Genomic DNA, 19,988 nt, shown 5'->3' on the forward strand with positions numbered 1-19,988 from the left:
ACATCATTTTATTCATTTAACTATTTTATCTTCCCTTCTATTGATGAGACTTTAAATTGAAACATGACTGCTAAATCAAGTGGCTAACCCCATTTTTCTTGTTTTGAACATCTTGTCCACTTTCCTTTTACTGGAAATAGGATAATTTGAAATCTGAAAAAATACTATATGTATGTATATTGATAATTTTGACAGTAGTTTAAGGCAAACTGCATTATTTTTTTCTTTGAAAATGTCACTATTTTTTCTTGCCTAAATTTGTGTTTGTTTTTCTTTGGACAGCGTACTATAGCGTCAAAGTACTTGCTACTGAGTGATCCTGTTTGTTTCCTGTGAATATCTGCTTAAAATATCTTCTTTGAACATTTATATACCTTATCAAAAGTGAAGATTCCAGGGCCAATTAATCCAGGAACAAAAAAACTTACTATGTTCTAATAATGGCAGACCTGGTACTTTGAAAACTTTTATTTTATTCCTAGTTAGTACTTTGCCTTTCCCCCTCCAGTGTCGATGCTGGGGATTGAATCTAGGTTTTCAGAAACTAGGGAAACATTCTACCACTGAGCTATGGCCCCAGTCTGCAAGGTGAGCCTTATGTATTTTTCACACTATTTAGTGCATGCCCCTATACTCTCATGTGTATTTGTGTGTGTACATGTATGCTGGCATGCATGTTGAGGTCAGGGGACAACTTCAAGGGAAGTGGGTTCTTTTCTTCCACCATGGGGTTCCAGAGATCAAACTCAAGTCTACAGATTTGATGGCAAGCTCCTTACTCACTGAGCCATCTCGTTGGCCCTTCAAGTACACTTTATAATTCAATACTAATTAACTCAGGGGAATATAATCTTGATACATTTCTTTTCAACCAGACTACATGTATACAAAAAAATTGCATTTTCAACTGTCAAGAAAGATGAATAATACTGACATATCTGGACACTAAGGTCAGCTATATGCTAAGAAAATGAGAGTGGATGTAATTTTGTAGACAGTGGTTTCAGGAAAAAAGTTGTCTGCTTTCCCTCATAACTTAGCAGACTATGCTATCTTTTAGTGTAACTGGTGAGCACAGAGCCCTGTATCCAACAGCTTACGATGGTGATACCATGAGTCTGGATGTTTCCCAGGTGTTCACTCCTTACGCTGTTCTGCTATAAATGTTGACATTCATCCAGAAGGACGGTGGCCTGTCTGTGACAGCTCTTTGCCATGTTGAAGTCAGCAGAAGCACTCTCTCCTGGGCTTTACTGCTTCCTCAGAAGAATGCACAGTATTTGGAACAAAACCGCTTTTAACCCCTTCCCAGCCGTCCTGAATACAAATCTCTCCCTTCTTAATAAGTTCATAGATGTCTCTTGTCAAGATTGTGAAGGACTCCTCAACATTTGTAGCGTCTTTTGCCGAGGTTTCTATATACTTCATTCCACAGTCTGTTGACAGTTTCTCAGCTTCTTCCCTTGACACCTGGCGTTGTGAAGCTAAATCACATTTATGTCCCACTAGTAGAAATATAATATGAAAAGGTTGTACATGCATTTTCGCTTCTTCTAGCCAATCTTTCACATGTTCAAAAGACCGTCGGTTAGTAATGTCAAATACTAAAAATCCACCAACTGAGTTGCGGTAATAGGATCGAGTTATTGATCTGAAAAATAAAAAAGGTTGTGTAAGGACAATGCTCTTTTCTCCTCCTCGGAATAATGAAACACCAAAGCCAAATTTAAAGATAACTTAATGTCATTTAAATAGAATTTATAAATACAATATTGAAGTATCTTAGGTGAACAAAAATGTTCTGAGATTAACATATACGCCCATTTCATATATGGACAGAACATTGAAGTTGCTTTTCTTGGACACATAAGAACTTTTGTAGTATATCATCTTGCAGTGTCTTATGAGGTTTTTTTTTTTTTAAAGTATTTGATAGAAGAGTTATTACAAAATTGGGTTAAAAACATAGATACTTAGAGAACTAGGGATGTAACTCCATAGAATGCCTAGCATGCAGGAAGCCCTGAGTTCAATCCCCAGCACCAAATATGGCATGTATGGTCACACACCCTTGACCCCTTCACTCAGTGGGTGAAGGTAAGAGAATGAGAAGTTCAAGGTTGAATTGAGAAGGTAACTCAGCTGGAAAAGCACTTGCCATGAAGACATAAAGACCTGCCTTTGGTCCTTAGAACTTACAGAAAAAAAGCCTGGTGTGGTAGCTCAAAAATTGTAAGCCTAGCACTGGGGAGGCAGAGGCAGGCAGACCCTTAGGGCTTGCTGGTCAGACACATCTAGAATACTAGGTGAGTTCTAGGCCAGAGAGAGAATGGTTTAAAAACAAAAAACAAGGTAGACAATAAAAGAGGAACACTGCCTGAGATTAACTTCAGGCCTCCACTTATCACACACATTGTACTTGAGCACCTACACACACACACACACACACACACACACACACACACACACACACACACACACACACATTTCAAGTCTTCTTTATGTACACAATGAGATTGAGAACAGCCTGGGATCCTCAAGACAGTAAAAAACAACTCCAATTACAAAACAAACAAATGGAGAAGGTATAAAGGAGGAGGAGCATATAGCAATGCAGACTTAACCATCTTTCCTGTCCTGTCATTCACCAAGGCTCTGTTCTAACAGCTTAGGAAAGAAAACTGTTGCATGTTCATTTTATCTTTTCCTACCTGGATGTCATCTGTCCTTTCTCTGTCCTTTACACTCCCATTTCTCCTTCAGTAGGTCAAGAAAGGTATTACTTGAGAAGCCTTCTCCATCACTCCTCAAATAATTCCATCCAATGGTTAGCCCACTGCTATTATATTTTCATCAATTTTTATAATGTGCTGACTGGATACGTAGCTCAATCCATGGTTCCTTGGAGGTCAAATATGTTTTATACATGTGTCTTACATAATATCTGCTGTAGATATCACAGAACATTTGCTATTCAGGACTGACTAGTCAAAAGGGCAAAGGGAAATGCTAAATGCCAAGGACCTTCCAAGTCTCAGAACCCAAGTAGTCAATGCTCCACACTAAACTCACCTACTTGTCCAAAGTACAGAGACCTCTGTGAAGGGACAGTGGAATGTCCTGGACCTTTGCACTCACTACACTATCCTCATTCCTAAAGCCACAGGAGTTCAATGACCCAACATTATGCTTGCATTTGCTTCTAGGGCAGGAGTTTTCAGTCACTGAATACTTGTCTAGCACCCATGAGGTTCCAGGTTCAATACTTAGTACTGCCAGGAAAAAAATAACAAAACAAAACAACAGCTTCGCTTTTTAAGTGTGAAGAAAGTATCTAACCCTCCTTTTATTCACTTGCCTTCCAGTTTTTCCTCAAAATTCATAAAATATTCCCAAGTGGACTCTCCTCCCTTCTCCTGTCCTTTCATCCACCTCTCTTACTTGGAGACATGGTTTTCCAAGCCCAGGAGAGCCTAGAACTGCTGTGTGGCCCATCTGCCTTCCCTCAGGCACCATCATGCTAGGCTCCAAGTGCCAGTTTTTAAGGACTACACTATTGTACACTCATTGACGACAAGAGAAAATGTCTACCATCTTTGACAGGATATCAATTATCTAGTTCAATTAAGTTGCTGCTGTCTTCTTTAAGTCTGTGGGATAATTAATTTGTTATTGTTCTGCTACTCATCTACCTGTGTGTATATGAATTCGGGCAGATGTGCAGTATCATAAGATTAAGCTAATTAAGGCTATGCTGTTAGGTGAAACTTCATCAGTACCAAATCTGCCTTGCTCTCTATAACTTAACACCAGTGTAATTTTATTAGACTTATTTATTTACCTTATGTATATGTATGTGTATGTTGTGAATGTATTTGGGTACATGCACAGCATGGCACACACGTGGAGACCAGAGGACAATTTTCAAGGGTTGGTTTTCTTTTTCTACCATCTGGGTTTTAGTTTCTGTGGTGGTTTGAAAGAAAATGGCCCCCAAAGGGAGTGATGCCATTAGGAGTTGTGGCTTTGTTGGTATGTTTGTAGTTATGTTCTTATTGGAGGAAGTGTGTCACTGTGGAGACCAGCTTTGAGGATTCATATATGCTCAAGCCATGCTCAAAGACACCGTCCACATCCTGTTGCCTTCTGAGAACGATGTAGCCAGCACCGTGTCTGCCTGCACACTGCCATGCTCCCAGCCATGATTATAATGGACAGAACCTCTGAACTGTAAGCAGACACTTCAATTAAATGTTTTCCTTTATAAGAGTTGCTGTGGTCATGGCATCCCTTCACAGCAATTGAAGCAGTAACTAAGGCCAGGTGGTGGCAGTGCACACCCTTAATCCCAGCACACAGGAAGTGCTGGTGGGTATTTATGACTTCAAGGCTAGCCTGGCCTACAGGCAAGTTCCAGGACAGCCAGGACTGTTACACAGAGAAACCCTGTCTTTAAAAAACAAACAAATTAAAAAAAAAACAAATTAATGGAAAGAAAAAAAAAAAAAAAAAGAAAAGGAAAAAAACCTTAAGACAAAATCAAACTCAGGTCCGCAGGCTTGGTAGCAGGTGCCTTTACCTGCTGAGCCAACTTACTGGTTTTTAAAAGCAAACCTCTTGTGGTTGAAAACTTAATGTTGAGAAGATTACTTAGTGCAAGTTTTTCAAGGTTTTACTGGGACATGTGAACTTGGGAGACAGCTTATGCTGTTCTCTGAGGACCCAAGTTAGGTGTTCAGTACGCATGTTGGCTCACAACTGCCTAACTCCAGCTCCAAGGGGATCAGATGTCTCTGTCCTTTGAGGGCAACTACATTCAAGTTTACATACTTACATGTAGATACAAGTATACATAGTTAAAAATAATAGAGCCTGAACAAGGACGACACCAATAGACATGCTAATGTGAAAGGGGGAAAAGCTAAAGTTTAACCCTAGTCAGAGAATTACAGGCAGCTACGGAATGCTGAGTGGGAGAAATGGCATTCCCTAGGAAAAACCATTCCAAGTTGTCAGCCCTGAAAACAAACATACAGGTAACATTACATGGACTGAGGGGTTATATTTATTTATTTAGGGACACACACATCACCTAACATCAACAGTTGAAGAGAAAAAGACCCTGGGTTTGAAAGAGAGTAAGGTCAGGGGATATATAGGAGGGCTTAGAGAGAGGAATGATGTAATTGTATTAATGGATCTTTCAAAAATTACTGGAATGTAAAACAAATTAACTGAACTGGGCGGTGATGGCACACACCTTTAATCTCAGCACTCAGCAAACAGAGGCAGGTGGATCTCTATAAGTTCAAGGTCAGACTGGTTTATAGAGTGAGTTCCAAAACAGCCCTGTCTTGAAACAAAGAAAAAAAATCAAACAAATTAACTGCATGACCTCATTAAATCACCAAGCATTTAGAGTTAGGTTATTTCAGTGAATATTTATGTTTACAAATTTAAAAAATGAGTCACTACCCAAAAAAGAAAATTCAATGTTGAAATGTTTGCATGTATGTGTGCATGTGTACATATATATACATAAATACATTTATGTATAAATACACACACACACACACACACACACACACACACCAGATCTAATAGTACCAGCCTCAAAGACTGAAATGTTCAATTAAGCCCAGAGAGGATTCCAAGGGATAATGATAGGAGTGACATTTTGAAACAGAGGCATGCTCTTCATCAAAGGCTATTACACTTTTGAAAATAGTTCTTGGCTCCTAACCTGGCCTTGGAAGAGACTAAATGCCCATCTGTAGAACACCAAATGACTGGGACTGGAATGCTCCCCGTAAGCAGGGTATTCTTTCATGCACCAGGTTTGAGCTTTGTCATCACCCCCACTGACCCCCACACACAGAGTGGGGGAAGCAAGGGAGGGAGGGAGAGGGTGAGGGAGAGAGAGTTTGTCTGCCTAACTCTTTCTCTCTCTCTCTGGGTTTCTCTGTATTGCTTTGGAGCCTGTCCTGGGACTTGTTCTGTAGACCTCAAACCCACGGAGATCCACCTGTCTCTGCCTCCCCAGTGCTGGGAGCAAAGGCGTATGCCACCAACTCCCGGCCTGCCCAACTCTTTAGAGAACCTAAAGCTAAGTAAAAAAGGGAAACTCTCCTATTTTGAAAGCTTCTAGTGGTACAACTCACTGTCCACTGTTTCCAGAGGATAGATGTGGCTCAAGAGCCATAATAATTCATTAGCATAGGGTTTGTCATGTTGAATAATAATTAAAAAAAACAATAATCACCATCTACTACTTGTAAAGAGGTTTGAGGAGCATTTTGATGAACATGTAATAAATAGTAATGAACTTTTGTAGCTTATATGAAAGCCTATCAAAAGGCTTCTCCATACAGGAATTCTTGATAATTTGCAAAATGAAATATCCTGTCCTGTCATTATCAATAAAGATTTCCACTCTAGTTTGAATGCAAAGTCAAGGGAGCTGTGCCAGGACTCAAGGTTCTTCTTACCCAGGTTGGCTTAGACATTCATTGTTTGCTACCCACATCTCCAGCAACTGCTGATGTGAGGAGTTGGATGTTCTCACTGTAAAGGATATACTCTGGAATCTGGGTATCTTAGTAACTACCCATGAAATCACAGAATGCCTCATTCCTTGCTGTGGTATTATATATAAGGCACCGAATAAAGTATTCAGTTAACCATGGTGAAGTTGGGAAATGGGCTGATGTCAATCATGAGATTCCAAGGGCATGCCACTATCATTGAGAGGCAGATGGTCCTATAACAACTGTGGGATGAGGATTTAGATATGCCACATCCAGGAGATGTCACCTTGTAAGATTTTGACATGATCCTTGAGGATGCATGCATCCTAAACTAACAAGTAGTACAGGAGGAGTACAGGAGGGGTGTTTTCTCTATGAGTCACAGTTGTTCTACGAGGAGGAATGGATGGGTGATGAAGCAGTTCTCAATTGTATTTAATGAGCCACTAAATCCTATTTTCAAATGTCTTTTTCATTTTCTGCTGACTCACACTATAGCCCACTAGGGCTCACACTGGGATTATGATTGACTAATATTTTGGATGCTTTTAATCTCTTTAAATTTTGCTGATAAAGAAGATTTTGCAGTCAGGAGAGGATCACTTATACTAGAGAACACTATAATTCTTCTACTAAATTAGTCCAGGCTGCCAACTGGCTCCTTGGAGCTTCTTTTTTAAATAGTCTCTCTCTCTCTTTTTTAATTGTATACAAGTAGTCTGTGTACATGCATGCCTGTACACCAGAAGAGAACATGAAATCTCACCGTAGATGGTTGTGAGCCATCATGTGGGTGCTGGGAATTGAACTCAGGACCTCTGGAAGAACAGCCAGTGTTCTTAACCTCTGAGCCATCTCTCCAGTCCCATGTTCCTTGGAGCTTCTATGGCAGTGGGTGAACAGGCAGGTAAGGGGCAGCAGCATCATATGAGGACCATAGTTTTCCTGTGGTTGTTGCTGCTCAGAGCTCATGGGATCTATTGCTCCTTCTAAACTTAGTTCTCCAGTTTAGGAACTATCTTATCCTAGACTACCTATCAAGACAGCCTAAGAAGGGATCTAAGCAAATTTCACTTTTTATGAAGATCCTCAAGATGCTTATATCTAGGGTACCCAGGATATAACTGATGGAGGAAATTTGCACACTTTGTCCACAAAAAGAATGAATACTTTGTTTTGGAGTGGATTTTCATTTATTGATACAAATTTAAGGTTAATTTTGTGATAAGTATATTTCTCCTCTTGTTTAGGTATTGTGTTTTATATAGCTCATTTGAAATATAATATATAATTCAGTACAAATTATAGATAGTTACCTATAATAGTCAAAACTTATAGTTATTTAAGTTAAGATTTCTAGATATACAGAAATGTATTTGAGATGGATAAGTATCCTTCAAATCTTTCAAAGGCCTACAGAATATGGAATTTAAAATGGTTTAGGGTTTTTCTTAACAGTGAGGCACAACTGCTCCTGCCAACACCACCTGCATCAGAAAGGAAGGTGGACATCGAAGAATCTTGTTATGGAGTTTGCTTTCAATATGGCAAGACTAGTCATTTGGGAAAGATACTGCTCTTGTCTGAACTGTTTGACTGTATACTGTAAAAACTGGACATGCAGGACCCACAGAAAAGTGACTGCTGAAACAAGATGGGCATTGCTACAGGGTTCCTGCTTCATGGAAGAGTCTGCCAGACAGTCTCCAGGACACAGAGAAAAGTTTCCTGCTTTGCTGAGGAGTCTGCCAGACACACTATGGCCTATAGACTGAAGATGGAACATTACAGAAGAACTTTGGGTGACTCACTAGGTTGAAAGATGTCTCTGACATTTCTAGAGTTCATTTACTATCCTTCTGTGGTCTTTGATGGGGCTGAAGACAGATAGTTATAGTTTTCCTTAGTTAGGATTAAAGATAAGTTACATATAAGACTTTAGACTCAGAAAAATAGGATAGATGATGGAATATTTTCTTTAAATCTTGCTAAATGTTAATGGGCTAAATATTGTTAACAATAGTTCTTATTTGATAACTGTTTTGTTATCTGTTTTACTATGTTAAAGTTAAAACCCTTCTTTTTATTTTAGACAGAAAAGAGGAGATGATGGGAGATGTCATTCTGTAAATGTTTCTCTTATTGGTTAATGAATAAAGCACTGTTGGCAAATAGGAAGGCAAGATAGGCAGGTCTAGGGAACAAGGAGGATTCTGGGAGATGTAGGAGAGGAGAGTCAAGATGTAGGGACTTGAGAGAAGAGGGTCAGACCCTCTCTCTGGTAAGATAAGACCACATGGAAACATTTAGATTAATAGAAATGGGTTAATATTTAAGACAAAGCTAGCTAATAAGAAATGCTAGTAACAGGCCCGCAGCTTTATATCTAATACAGCATCTGTGTGTGTTATTTGGGGCTGACATGGCTATGGAACCAGGCTGGCAGAAAAAAGTACTTGTAACAATCTCCTACTTACTTAGTTTTGACAAATGCTTCTAATAGCGGAATCATGCATTATATGTCCTCTATCAGCTCTCTGTCTCTTTCCAGATCTCACTGTAAAGCGGGGTCTGGCCTCAAACTCATAGTGAGCCTTAGCCTTCTGAATGCTGGGATTATAGGTGTGTGCCACCATGTCCACCACAGCTACATAAAAATTTTTAACTGTTGAGTTTTCTTTTTTTTTTCCCCAGAGAATATATATACATGAGTGATTGCAAGCATTCTCAGAGTCCACTTGCATTTACAAAGACTTGCTTGTGTGATTAATGTGAGGAACTGGGGGCAAATTGTTGCAGGGAATTTGGAGTCCTTTGGCACACACACACACACACACACACACACACACACACACACACACACACACACACACACACACACAAAACTATTGATGTTCTAAAAAATATAAATGATATCTTAGGCAGATACCTAATTTTCTGGCAGGCACTGGAGACAAGATGATGTTGTTGTTTATATGGAGGACAACACTCCACAGGCCCTGGTGTGTTCAGGGTTTATAGCAGTGACATATCTAAAAATTTAAATGTAAGTGGCAAGATTATATAGTGTTTACACGTCATCATGTACTTTGCTGGATGGGTATCAGACTCTTTAAGATACTGAGCACCTACTGGCTTGGCTTAAAAGAATCAGATGCTCCACCTGGAAATGCCCTTCCTATGGCCTTGCCAACTGTAAAATAGGTATTTAGAAGACAGAAGTGCTTTGATGCTAAAGACTGTTGGCAGCTAGTAGCCCACAAATGCATTAGCCTCTCTTCCAGCCAGGGTTGTACATTTGACTGCCCTTGTGGGAATAGGTATTGTGTTGATGCTTCACTGGCCTGCCTCTTCTGCCTTGTGATGCTGGCCCTTAGGATGACTTCAGGGGTTTACAATAAAAGTCTCCCCTCTCATTTTATCAAGACTCAGTCCCTGCCCTTGCTTAGAATTCTGACATTGTGAACTTAGGATAGTCTTTCATCACCCAAACATTAATAATTCCAGCATCTTTCCATTTAAAAAAAATCAGGCTGTGGTTACAGAGGCTCTAAGGAATACTGACAAGGAACTAATGGAGCCCATTTTCCCTTTGAGCATGTCTGTCAGTCAACTCCCCTGTGGACATCTTTTATCCCTCTTTCATGACACATCCTCAATGGTGACAGTGCTTCTTGCCATCCCCAATACTCTATCTTCATTTTTGTTCTTATTCTCCATAGCAGTTAATACATTATGACACTCTATATAAGTTTTCAGCTTATTTGATTGTATCTCAACCCCTGCCCCCATTATAAAATAAAGTCTACAGAGCTAGTTATGGCTATAATCCAAGACTGAGAGACTGAGACAGGAGGACCATAAGTTCACAAACAGCCTTGGCTATGTACTAAGGTCCTGCATAAACAAACAAATACATGTCATTTTTACATGAGTGTTGGGGATCTAAACTCAGGTCTCCATACTTGAACAGCAAGCTCTTTACTCACTGAGCCATCTACTCAGCCCCTATTCCAGCGCTTTCTGGTATCTTTCACAGAAGAATAATGTCCAGCTTCTCAGCATTACTTTTTTTTCACACAATAAAAGGGACTAATCAGAGATAATTAAATGGTATCCAATATAAGCAAAGAATAAATGTTCTTGCTTTAGAATTCCCTTATCATTTCTCCATCTACAGACTACTCCCATTTGGCTTTTTCTGTTGTCGAATATTGCTTTAACTATGTAAAGACGTGTTGCATTTGTTTATGCTGCATTTATTTAATTATGGAAAGATGTGCTGCTGTTTAACCTTGCCTGCCTTAGGCACCTGATTGGCCTAGTAAAAAGCTGAGTGACCAATAGCTAGGTAGTAGGATAGGTGGGGTTGGTGCACAGAGGGAATAAAGAGGGGGAGGAATCTAGGCTGGGGAGAAGGGAAAAAAAAAAGAGAGGGAACAAGGGAGCTGCCTGGGGCCAGCTAGCCTGACACTGAAGAAGTGGGAAAAGTAGGACATACAGAATGAAAGGTAAGAAGCACCAAAGCAAAATCTAGATGATGAGAAACTGGTTAAATTAAGTTATAAGAACTAGTGGGACAAGCATAGATAACATCAAGCATTCATAACTAATGATAAGTCTCCCTGTTATGATTTGGGGACTGGTGGTCTGAGAAAGTATGCTACATTTTCCTATACTGCTTTGTTTCACATGATTTCATGTCCTGCAATTTATTACACTCACCATGTATCCTTTCGTTATTTCAGCCTCCTTCTAAAATTACTGTTTCTATTCCAGATCACCATTCCTTCTCAGGGTGGTGGTGCGGAATATAGAGTGTGAGGATTGAGAAGGTATTTCATTGTATTTATGACACTTTAAGATCCCTACCTAGATGTGTTCGTCAAGACCTCTCCTTATCTAAACAGACAGAACACTTCAGAGTCAGGGTGCCCAGTAAGATAGCTCAGCAGGAAAAGGAACTTGCCACCAACCCCTGATGACTTGAGTTCAATCCTTGGCACCCACGTGGTGGAAGGAGAGAACTGATTTACACTTTAGTATAAACTCACTATTAGTAAGTGTAGCAGTGCAGTCAGCGAGGGCTGCACAGAGTAGAGGGCTGTCATTCCCTGATGCCACAGATACATGTCATTCTGGCATTATAACCACTATGTACATAAATTTTCCCCTTTGTTTCCTTTGCAGTAAGCAAAATAATGGTTTGGATGGCTATTAGTTTTGGGTCCACTGGGATGGGGGCTGTGTTGTTTGGAAACAAAGACTTTACAGCATAGAAACTATGCATTACAGTTTGCTTCACCCATAACAGGAAGTCTGGCATAGAAAGAGCCCTAAACACAATGTTAAGAGGCTTGGGGGGGAGGGGGAGGCTGGAGAGTTGCCTCAGGTAAAGAGCACTGGCTGCTCTTACAGAGGACCCATGTTCAATTCCAAGTAACCATCATAGTAACTCCAGTCCCAGGGTATCTGATGCCCTCTCCTGGCCTCCATGGGCACTACATACATGTGATGCATAGGCATGCACACACATGAAATACAAATAAAATCAAGAGAAAAGCCGGGCGGTGTTGGCGCATGCCTTTGATCCCAGCACTCGGGAGGCAGAGGCAGGAGGATCTCCGTGAGTTTGAGTCCAGCCTGGTCTACAAGAGCTAGTTCCAGGATAGCCTGCAAAGCCACAGAGAAACCCTGTCTCAAAAATCAAAACAAAACAAACAAAAATCAAGAGAAAGAATACTGAGGGGTTTTTATTTGTTTGTTTGTTTTCAAGACATAGTTATTCTGTGCAGCCCTGGCTGTCCTGCAACTCACCCTGTAGACCAGGCTGTCCTTGAACTCACAGAGATCCACCTGCCTCTGCCTACTGAGTGCTGGGATTAAAGGTGTGTGCCACCATCACCCAACAAGAACTGAGTTCTATGCAAATTAGCTATGAGCCATAAGGTCTTGTGCAAGTTAAAGACTCTATACATTCATTATATTACTTAGAAAATGGCATTTGAAGCTGGTTGGTACAGGCAGGCAGATCTCTGTGAGTTTGAGTCCAGCTTGGTCTACAGAGTGAGTTCCAGGACAGCTAGGATGACTTCAAAGAGAAACCCTGTCTTACAATCCCTTCCAAAATTGGCATTTGAGAAGTGGAGACAGGAGGATCAGGAGTTTAGTTTTAAGGAAATGACTACAAAGTGAGTTTGAGCCAGCCTGGATTTCATGAGACTATTTCTCAAAAAATAAATAAATTATATATATATATATATATATATATATATATATATATATATAATGAAGAAAGTTTTTTCTCTAGTGATACCTATTAATAACACATTGAAAACTATGTCAAGGAAAAGTGGCAGGCATTATCTATAATTTGAGGCTCTGTAATCTTTCGTCATACGGCCTGGTTTTTTTTTTCCAGTTAGGAAAGTTCTTAGGGATTACCTAACACTCCTTTTCACAGCATGCTCTCTTGGTCTCACTTCTTGGGTTCAGTTTGGGTCACTCACTACACTTTGCATACCTGAGGCAAGATCTACCATTGAAGCTATTCTTCAGCCTTATCTACATGACTGCATATCACACTAAACCCTGTAGAAAGGGATACATTGGGAGGGACTAAAGAGTCAGGAAAGGAGAGTGGGCAAATGGCTCAGTGGGTAAAGTGCTTGCTTTGCAAGTACAAAGTCCTGAATTTGGGTCCCCAGTACCCGTGTTAAAAAAAAAAAAAAAAAAAAAAAAAAAAAAACTAGGCATGGTGTAAACTCAGCCCTGGGTCAGACAGGAGGAGCTCTGTAGTGAACTAACCAGTCCTTACAACCTACAGCCTTTTGCTAAGTTAACTAGCCATCTAACTCATTCATGTAGGTCTGTTATTGCTTCAAATCTGAAAAAGATGAAAGGAGCTTATCAAAGGAGCCTTTTCCCAAAGTATACTATACTCCTTGCACGCCAGTTATCTCTAATTGGGTATTTTGGAAATAGCCCAAGTAAATCTGTTAATTTAATGAAAGTTAAACACATTTCTTTGCTGCAATATTTCTTAGCAGCTTATTTCCTCCAGTTCTGGGATTGAAGCTAGGGCCTTGAGGAATGGTAAACAAGTACTCTGCCACCGAGGTAAAGCTTTACTCCTTGCTATTTTGAGACAAAGTCTTGCCATGTAGCCTATGCTGGCTTCAAACTTACAATCCTGTCTCTGCTTCCCAGGTGCTTACATATCATACCTTCTTAGAGGCTTTGGTATGGGATTCTAAGAAGATGTTATAGAGATTTCTAAGCCCATGTGATTATACAAGTCATCCTTTGAAAAGGATCTCAGGGGATGGGTGTTTTACAGAGTACATCCTGAGAGCACTGGGGGAAGAAGTCAGTATTCTCTGAGTATTATAACTGGTGGCTATAATTGTACTATTCCCAAGGTCAGACAATATGGAAAAAAATGACTAAATTTGGTTTGAAATCTGGAAGTTTCATAGTATGTGTGTATTCAATATTGCTACTATGCTTTGCCCACTCTCTCTGTTAGACCATTTTCTGCTACTATGACAAAATGTCTGAGGCTAGGTACAGTACAAAGGAAAGCAGTTCACCTAGCTTAGTTTTGGAGACTGAAAGTCCAAACAGCATAATACTAGGTTTGGTGAAGGCCCCTTTGGCTGGTAGGTGACATCCTGGTGTCAGCATGTGTGAGAAGACGTCATATAGCCAGACAAGGTCCCAGAAAGCTGGGAGTGGCCAGGCTCATTTTTTGTTTTGTTTGTTTGTTTGTTTTTTTATTTTTAGAACTCACTTGCATGAAACTAAATGGGGTTCCATAAGAAATTACTTTTTTAAAATTATCTATTTTAAATTTGTTTTTCTTGGTTTTGAGACAGGGTTTCTTTATATTGTTTTGAAGCCTGTCCTGGAACTCGCTCTATAGATCAGGCTGGCCTCGAACTCACAGAGATCCACCTGCCTCTGCCTCCTGAGTGCTGGGATTAAAGGCATGTGCCATCAATGCCTGGCTTCTATTTTAAAATTTTATTTCATGAATTTATTCATGGTGAGGGCACACCACAGCACACACATAGAGGTCAGAGGACAATTAGTAAGAGCCAATGCTCCCTTTATACTATGAGGATTCTAGGAGTCAAACTTAGGTTACTAGGTTTGGCAGTAAGTACTTTTACCCACAGAGCCATCTTGCACACCCTCCATGAGAAATTACTTGATCTCTCCCAAGGATGGTGAATACAATGACCCAGTAACTTTATTCTATAGACCCCACCTTTTAGAAGCTCCAACACCTCTTACCAATTACACTGGTGGAGCCGGTTGAAACTCATGGTGTCAACAAAAGGAGTACAGACCATAGCATTTTATATTATATGAATGTATTTTATAGAAAAACATCAAAATTTATATTCTTCTGCTTAACACCTTTAATATTTTAACCCTTCTTATAAACTTACTAATACTGTATGGCTACTGGTGTGATGGTGCACACCTTCAATCCCAGCCCCTTAGAGGCAGAGGCAGCTGGCCCTCTGATTTTAAGGCCAGCCTGGTCTATATAATGGGTTCCCAGAGAGAGATAGCGAGAGACTCAAACAGACACTGCATTAAACATTGTTTTTATTTCTTTTCCTGCTAAACTTTCTCCACTACAATTAAAAATTGTAAAAAGTGGTAATTGCTAGTTCCCTTCTAACATTCACAATTCTAGATTCCCCTTCCCCACTTCCAAGACACACGGTGGCCCTTACTTACTGAACTAGGGTTCTTCATGGAATCCTAACTATTGTATAAACCAAATATCTCTGATTTTATTCTTTTACTTTTTTAGACAGGGTCTCACTATGTAGCACCCACAACTTGGTTGGCCTAGAACTCAGAGACTTGTTTACCATTCCTTCCCAAATGCTGGGATTAAAAGCTTGTATCACCACGCTCAGTGTTGTTCCCTTTTGAGATAAGTCTGGTTGTGTAGCCTGGGTTGGCTACCCAAGATACTCCTTCTACCTTGGAAAGATAGGGAAATGTCACCATGCCCAGCTGATCTTGTCTCTTTTTGTTATGCAAATAGTTAAAACCCACTAGAATGTTGATGTAAATACTAAAAGGAAAACCAGTCATGATAATTACCAGCTGGCCATTTCATTGTTCTGTAATATATTTGTTTATGCTTTCAAAGTACATCATGAGCTCTCTAAGGTAAGCTCCTTTTTTGCTTCATGTCTAATCACCAATAAAACTTCTAATACAATAGTTCCCACAAATTCCTTGGGGGATGATTGTAATGACAGTTTTATAACTCCAAATACCCTTGAATGTAATAAAGCGTGCCAGGAGATCTATGATTCAAAGTAAATATCTGCATTTTCTAGAAGGTGTGGGATGATTTAACCATAATTGTTATGAATGCAGATTTATGGTGAAGCATTCTGCTAAATGCTAGAAAGGCAAGTATTATAGGTAGCTACTGAAATATGTATGTATTTATGAATATATCATTGGTAAAGAGCCAAGCAAAACAAAGTATGACTCATTGTAAACATTCTCTAACTGTCCTTACATTATTATGGGGCAGTACTGGGTAGTTTTAATAATGTATATATAAAATGAATTGCTATTTATATTCTTCTCAAAGGCATTACAAACCTGTCAACTAGCAAAAGTCTTTACATTCTAACAGATTAATGATACTTTAATTTCCTGTCAATAGGTTGAGGAATTACTTTTAAGTAAGTAGACATGGAAGATTTTACTACCTGTAAAGGGCAGAGCAAGCACTCTCAGTAAATGCTTTTTTTTTTTTTTTTTTTTTTTTTCTTTTTCCTGACCCTTAAATATCTCAAAGTTCAACCCTGAGTAAGACCACAGATGGATGACTCAGTAGCCAAGTGGTTGAACTGGAAGGAATCTTAGAAATTATAAACATATCTTCACTTCACAGATGAGGTGCAGCAAGTTTTAAAAACTGTTTCATTCAGAGGAGGCTGATTGAAAAGGGAACAAAAATGTCTTCGTAGAATTCTAAACAAAATAAAAAACCTTTAACACCTGTGAAAGCTAGCCTTACCATTTCTCTACTCTCCACACTAAAGAAAGAAAACTAATATACAAGCAAGCAAGGCAGTTCTCTTATTATCTCTGGGAATTAGTGTCAGACCCAGGAATGGAAGCCAAAAATTTCAATGTTAGACCTTCTACAGATCTAGGCTGCTCCTCATTTGGAATGGATGCTGGTTGGGAGTGAGGGGAAATCATGTTTGGGAGTTCCTTAATGGAGTTCTTTATTTCACAAGCAGAGTACTTGCTGAGTGATGTGAAAATGCTTGCCTACAGGAGTTCAATTGATCATGTGATTTTTTAAGAAACAAAACAGTACATTACCAGCTTTCTTACCTCCCTTTAAAATAAAGTACTCTTCGATCCCAGAAACTGGAGATACGCTTTGCGATTTGATCTCAAATATCTAAGGAATTCAGTTTCACTTGCTTTATATTTCTGTAATGTCAGCCGTCTTTGTACAATCTTTCAGGTTCTTCAATGGACATTTAGAATGCGACCATTTACTTGAGACCCTCCATTTAGAAAAGTATTTTCTCTTGTTATCACGCCAGAACGTTAAGTACTGATCAATTAAATAAAGGGAAAGTAGCAGACAAACCTCAATATTATCTTTTTTCACATCAAAGCACCAAAGATGACAAACTTTTTAAGGCAACTCCACCCTTCAAACACAAAACACACACACACACACACCCGCAGTTATGTCGGTGACTCCGAATTTGCATTTAGTTGTTTTCTAGGACCTACTCCCAGTATTTTCTGATGACCACACTTGGTGCTGTCAGATATTCAAACCAATTACCGCATGCATCCTTCTGTGAACCGTTCTGAGGGAGTCCAGGTTATAACCTCGGCTGGACTTCTGCTTGCTAAAAGCTAAAGATTTGTCACACATCAGGGAACCCCACTAGGCATTCCTCCTGGCCTGAAAGAGGCTTGGTCAAGGCTGAAGAAGAGACGCTAGGAGGAAGGTCGTTGAATCAGAGCGTTTATGCGAAGTCGAGTTTGGGGAGAAGGCAGCGGGACCCAAATGCCTAGAGGAGCAGATAGAGCTGGGGAAGACTAGGCGACCCTGGTGCGGACAGGAAAGGAGACAGGGGCAGGAATCCGCGCTAAAGAAAGAAGAAACTGCGGAGGAGGAAGTAGCCCCTGGAAGGGGAGGGGCGAAGGGGAAGCGAGCACCGAGCGCTAGCACTTTCGAGAGCTCATAGCCGGTTCCTCCCTACCTGAAGCGCTCCTGCCCCGCCGTGTCCCAGAGCTGCAGCTTGATTCTCTTGCCCGGCTCAATCTCCAGTAGGCGCGAGAAGAAGTCGACTCCAACTGTGGGGTCGCAGGCTGGGGAGCGCAGCCCTGGGAAGCGGCCCTGGGTGAAGCGGTGCAGGAGGCACGACTTGCCCACCGTGGAGTCCCCGATCACGATGAGGCGGAACTGGTAGATCCAGATAGTCTCCATGGCTTATGTGCCCCGCGCGATCTGGGGCAAGTGCTGCCACGGGAACTGTCCCTTCAGCACCTCCGCGGTGCGCGCTCGCTGGCTTCCAGCATCTTCCTGCGGCTGCGGCCGCCGCCTGGTCGCCGCCCTCTGGGGAGGGAGGGGCGGGACCGCGGGCAGGGGGCGTAGACCTGTTCTGCCTGGGGCTGGGCTTGAGGATAAAGGGCGGGGCCACAAGTTTAGGGAGGGATCGCAGGTACAAGTAGGATCTAACTTGCAGAGGCGGTGTCTTGGGCTCAGGGTGGGGCCCCAACTATAAGGGGCGGAAATTGACGTTCTGGGGGGGCGGGTCTTAGAGCATACTGGGCTGAGGGTCTCGGACTAGGGGGTCGTAGCGAGAGCCTCCGCCTAGTATGTGGGGAAATGAGAGATCGCCAGCCGGTAAGGCACTCTGGTCCAGCTCTTGCTGGACGCGGACCAGGAAGTAGGTGTGGCGAGAGGACGTGACAGCAATAGTAACCAATAAAAACATTGGAGGGCTAAACCCCAGAAAGTTCAGCCAATTGGAAGTGAGAGTCATTTTCTCTCACGCGTCTCGGTGGGCCCCTCATATTATTAGGACTCTGATCTCGGAAGTAGGCCAGGCGCTAACGTGTTTGTGTGTGGATTCCTGGTGTCCTGGTTTTCAGAAGACTTTAGTTAGCGGCTTTCTGCTGAAGGAAACGCATTTGCAACCCTAGTTCCTATTGTTTCTGTTTAGGAATGCCTGTTGCTTTTTGCCACAGCGTTTTCAGGATTAGACAAGAGAAACGTCCGGTTCTAGCCCCGAGCTCTCTGTGGGGCCCTCCAGCTTGCGAAAAAGTTGAAATGTTGAGAAGCGCATACAAAGTCATCATTATCCTCGGTCAAAGCTGCTCTCTTCTTGCCTATGGCCAATGATCTACTGAATGAAGCAGAACTTAAATTTTGGTGAAATTTTATTATGTTCTTATCCCTTCCCTCAAGTTTGATGATAGCTAAATCAAAAGTTCTCTTCTTGCCTGGGGATGTAGCTCAGTTGGTAGAGTTGTTTAGCAACATGAAACCCTGGCTTCAGTCCCCAGTTCCATATAAAACAGGCTTGGCGGGCCACAGCTGTAATTCCTGCACATGGGGGCACGAGATCGGAAGTTTAAGATTATCCTCGGCTACACAGCGAGTTATAGGCCGACTTAGCTTTTAAAGATGAAATCAAAGTCCAACAGCTTTAAGGTGTGCATTTATTAGGCCAAAATTTGTGACTAGAGCTCCCTATAGCTCAATGGGGGCGCTCTTGCTTAGCAAACATGAAACCTTAGGTTCCATTGGCGATACTGCAATACTTTTTTCCCAACCATTCCGTTCTTTTCTTGCATAGTCTAACAATTGCTACTCATCCTTCCTTTCTTGTTTTGGAGAAAAAAAGCATCACTTTCATAGAGGCGTTCTTTTCTCGGCCATGCATCTTTAGGGTGATTTCATCCCAATTAATGGATTTTTATTTTATGTAGTGTGTATCTTGTCTCCCCTTCTACCGTTGTTTCTCCTCCTCGATCTACAAATGCATTCGAGTAGTCACAGTCCTGAAACTAATCAAAACCCTCTCCGTGATGCTCCTTCAGCTTTGCCCCCTCCATCATTCTCCTTTTCACATATTCAAAGAGCAATCGATCCTCATTTTCATTCACAAAATCATCTTTAGCAATCCTTCTTACACTTTCTGTGCCTCATACACTCATGACACAATTGCTTCAGATAAGTCCCCCTGAGATCCCCTAATTATCAAACCCAGCTCCCCTTCCCCATCATCCTCACCTCTGACCCCACCATTCTCCCTGACAGGTTATATCTCACTCAGCACCCCTCCATTTAAGGGTAGCCAAGTGACAGTTATGAACTGAGACATAAGAGTGCTTTCTTTAGTAAATATTTTTTTCTTTGTGAGGGCATGG

General features: G+C 41.1%; 2 protein-coding genes across 2 annotated transcripts in view; both read right to left on the reverse strand.

Annotated features, from left to right (window-relative positions):
• The window catches only part of Acat1 (acetyl-CoA acetyltransferase 1), a 191,769-nt gene that overhangs the window by 103,513 nt on the left and 68,268 nt on the right, over positions 1-19,988 (reverse strand). The gene's annotated exons all lie outside the window — the stretch shown is intronic.
• Positions 1,108-18,182, reverse strand: Rab39a (RAB39A, member RAS oncogene family). Its single transcript, XM_051197482.1, has 2 exons — positions 17,813-18,182; positions 1,108-1,651 (listed from the first exon to the last, which is right to left on the reverse strand). Exons 1-2 carry the CDS (start codon positions 18,037-18,039, stop codon positions 1,225-1,227), a joined length of 654 nt encoding a protein of 217 aa, XP_051053439.1. The 5' UTR covers positions 18,040-18,182; the 3' UTR covers positions 1,108-1,224.

Source organism: Phodopus roborovskii, unplaced genomic scaffold (assembly GCF_943737965.1).
Source record: "Phodopus roborovskii unplaced genomic scaffold, PHOROB, whole genome shotgun sequence".
Classification (NCBI taxonomy): Eukaryota; Metazoa; Chordata; class Mammalia; order Rodentia; family Cricetidae; genus Phodopus; species Phodopus roborovskii.

Bases quoted from the DNA above. Each gene is read 5' to 3' on its own strand.
- Rab39a (XM_051197482.1), bottom strand. From the start codon at position 18,039: ATGGAGACTATCTGGATCTACCAGTTCCGCCTCATCGTGATCGGGGAC. The intron at 1,652-17,812 runs GTAGGGAGGAAC...TTTATTTTTCAG, and splicing joins GCGGGGCAGGAGCGCTTCAG to ATCAATAACTCGATCCTATT.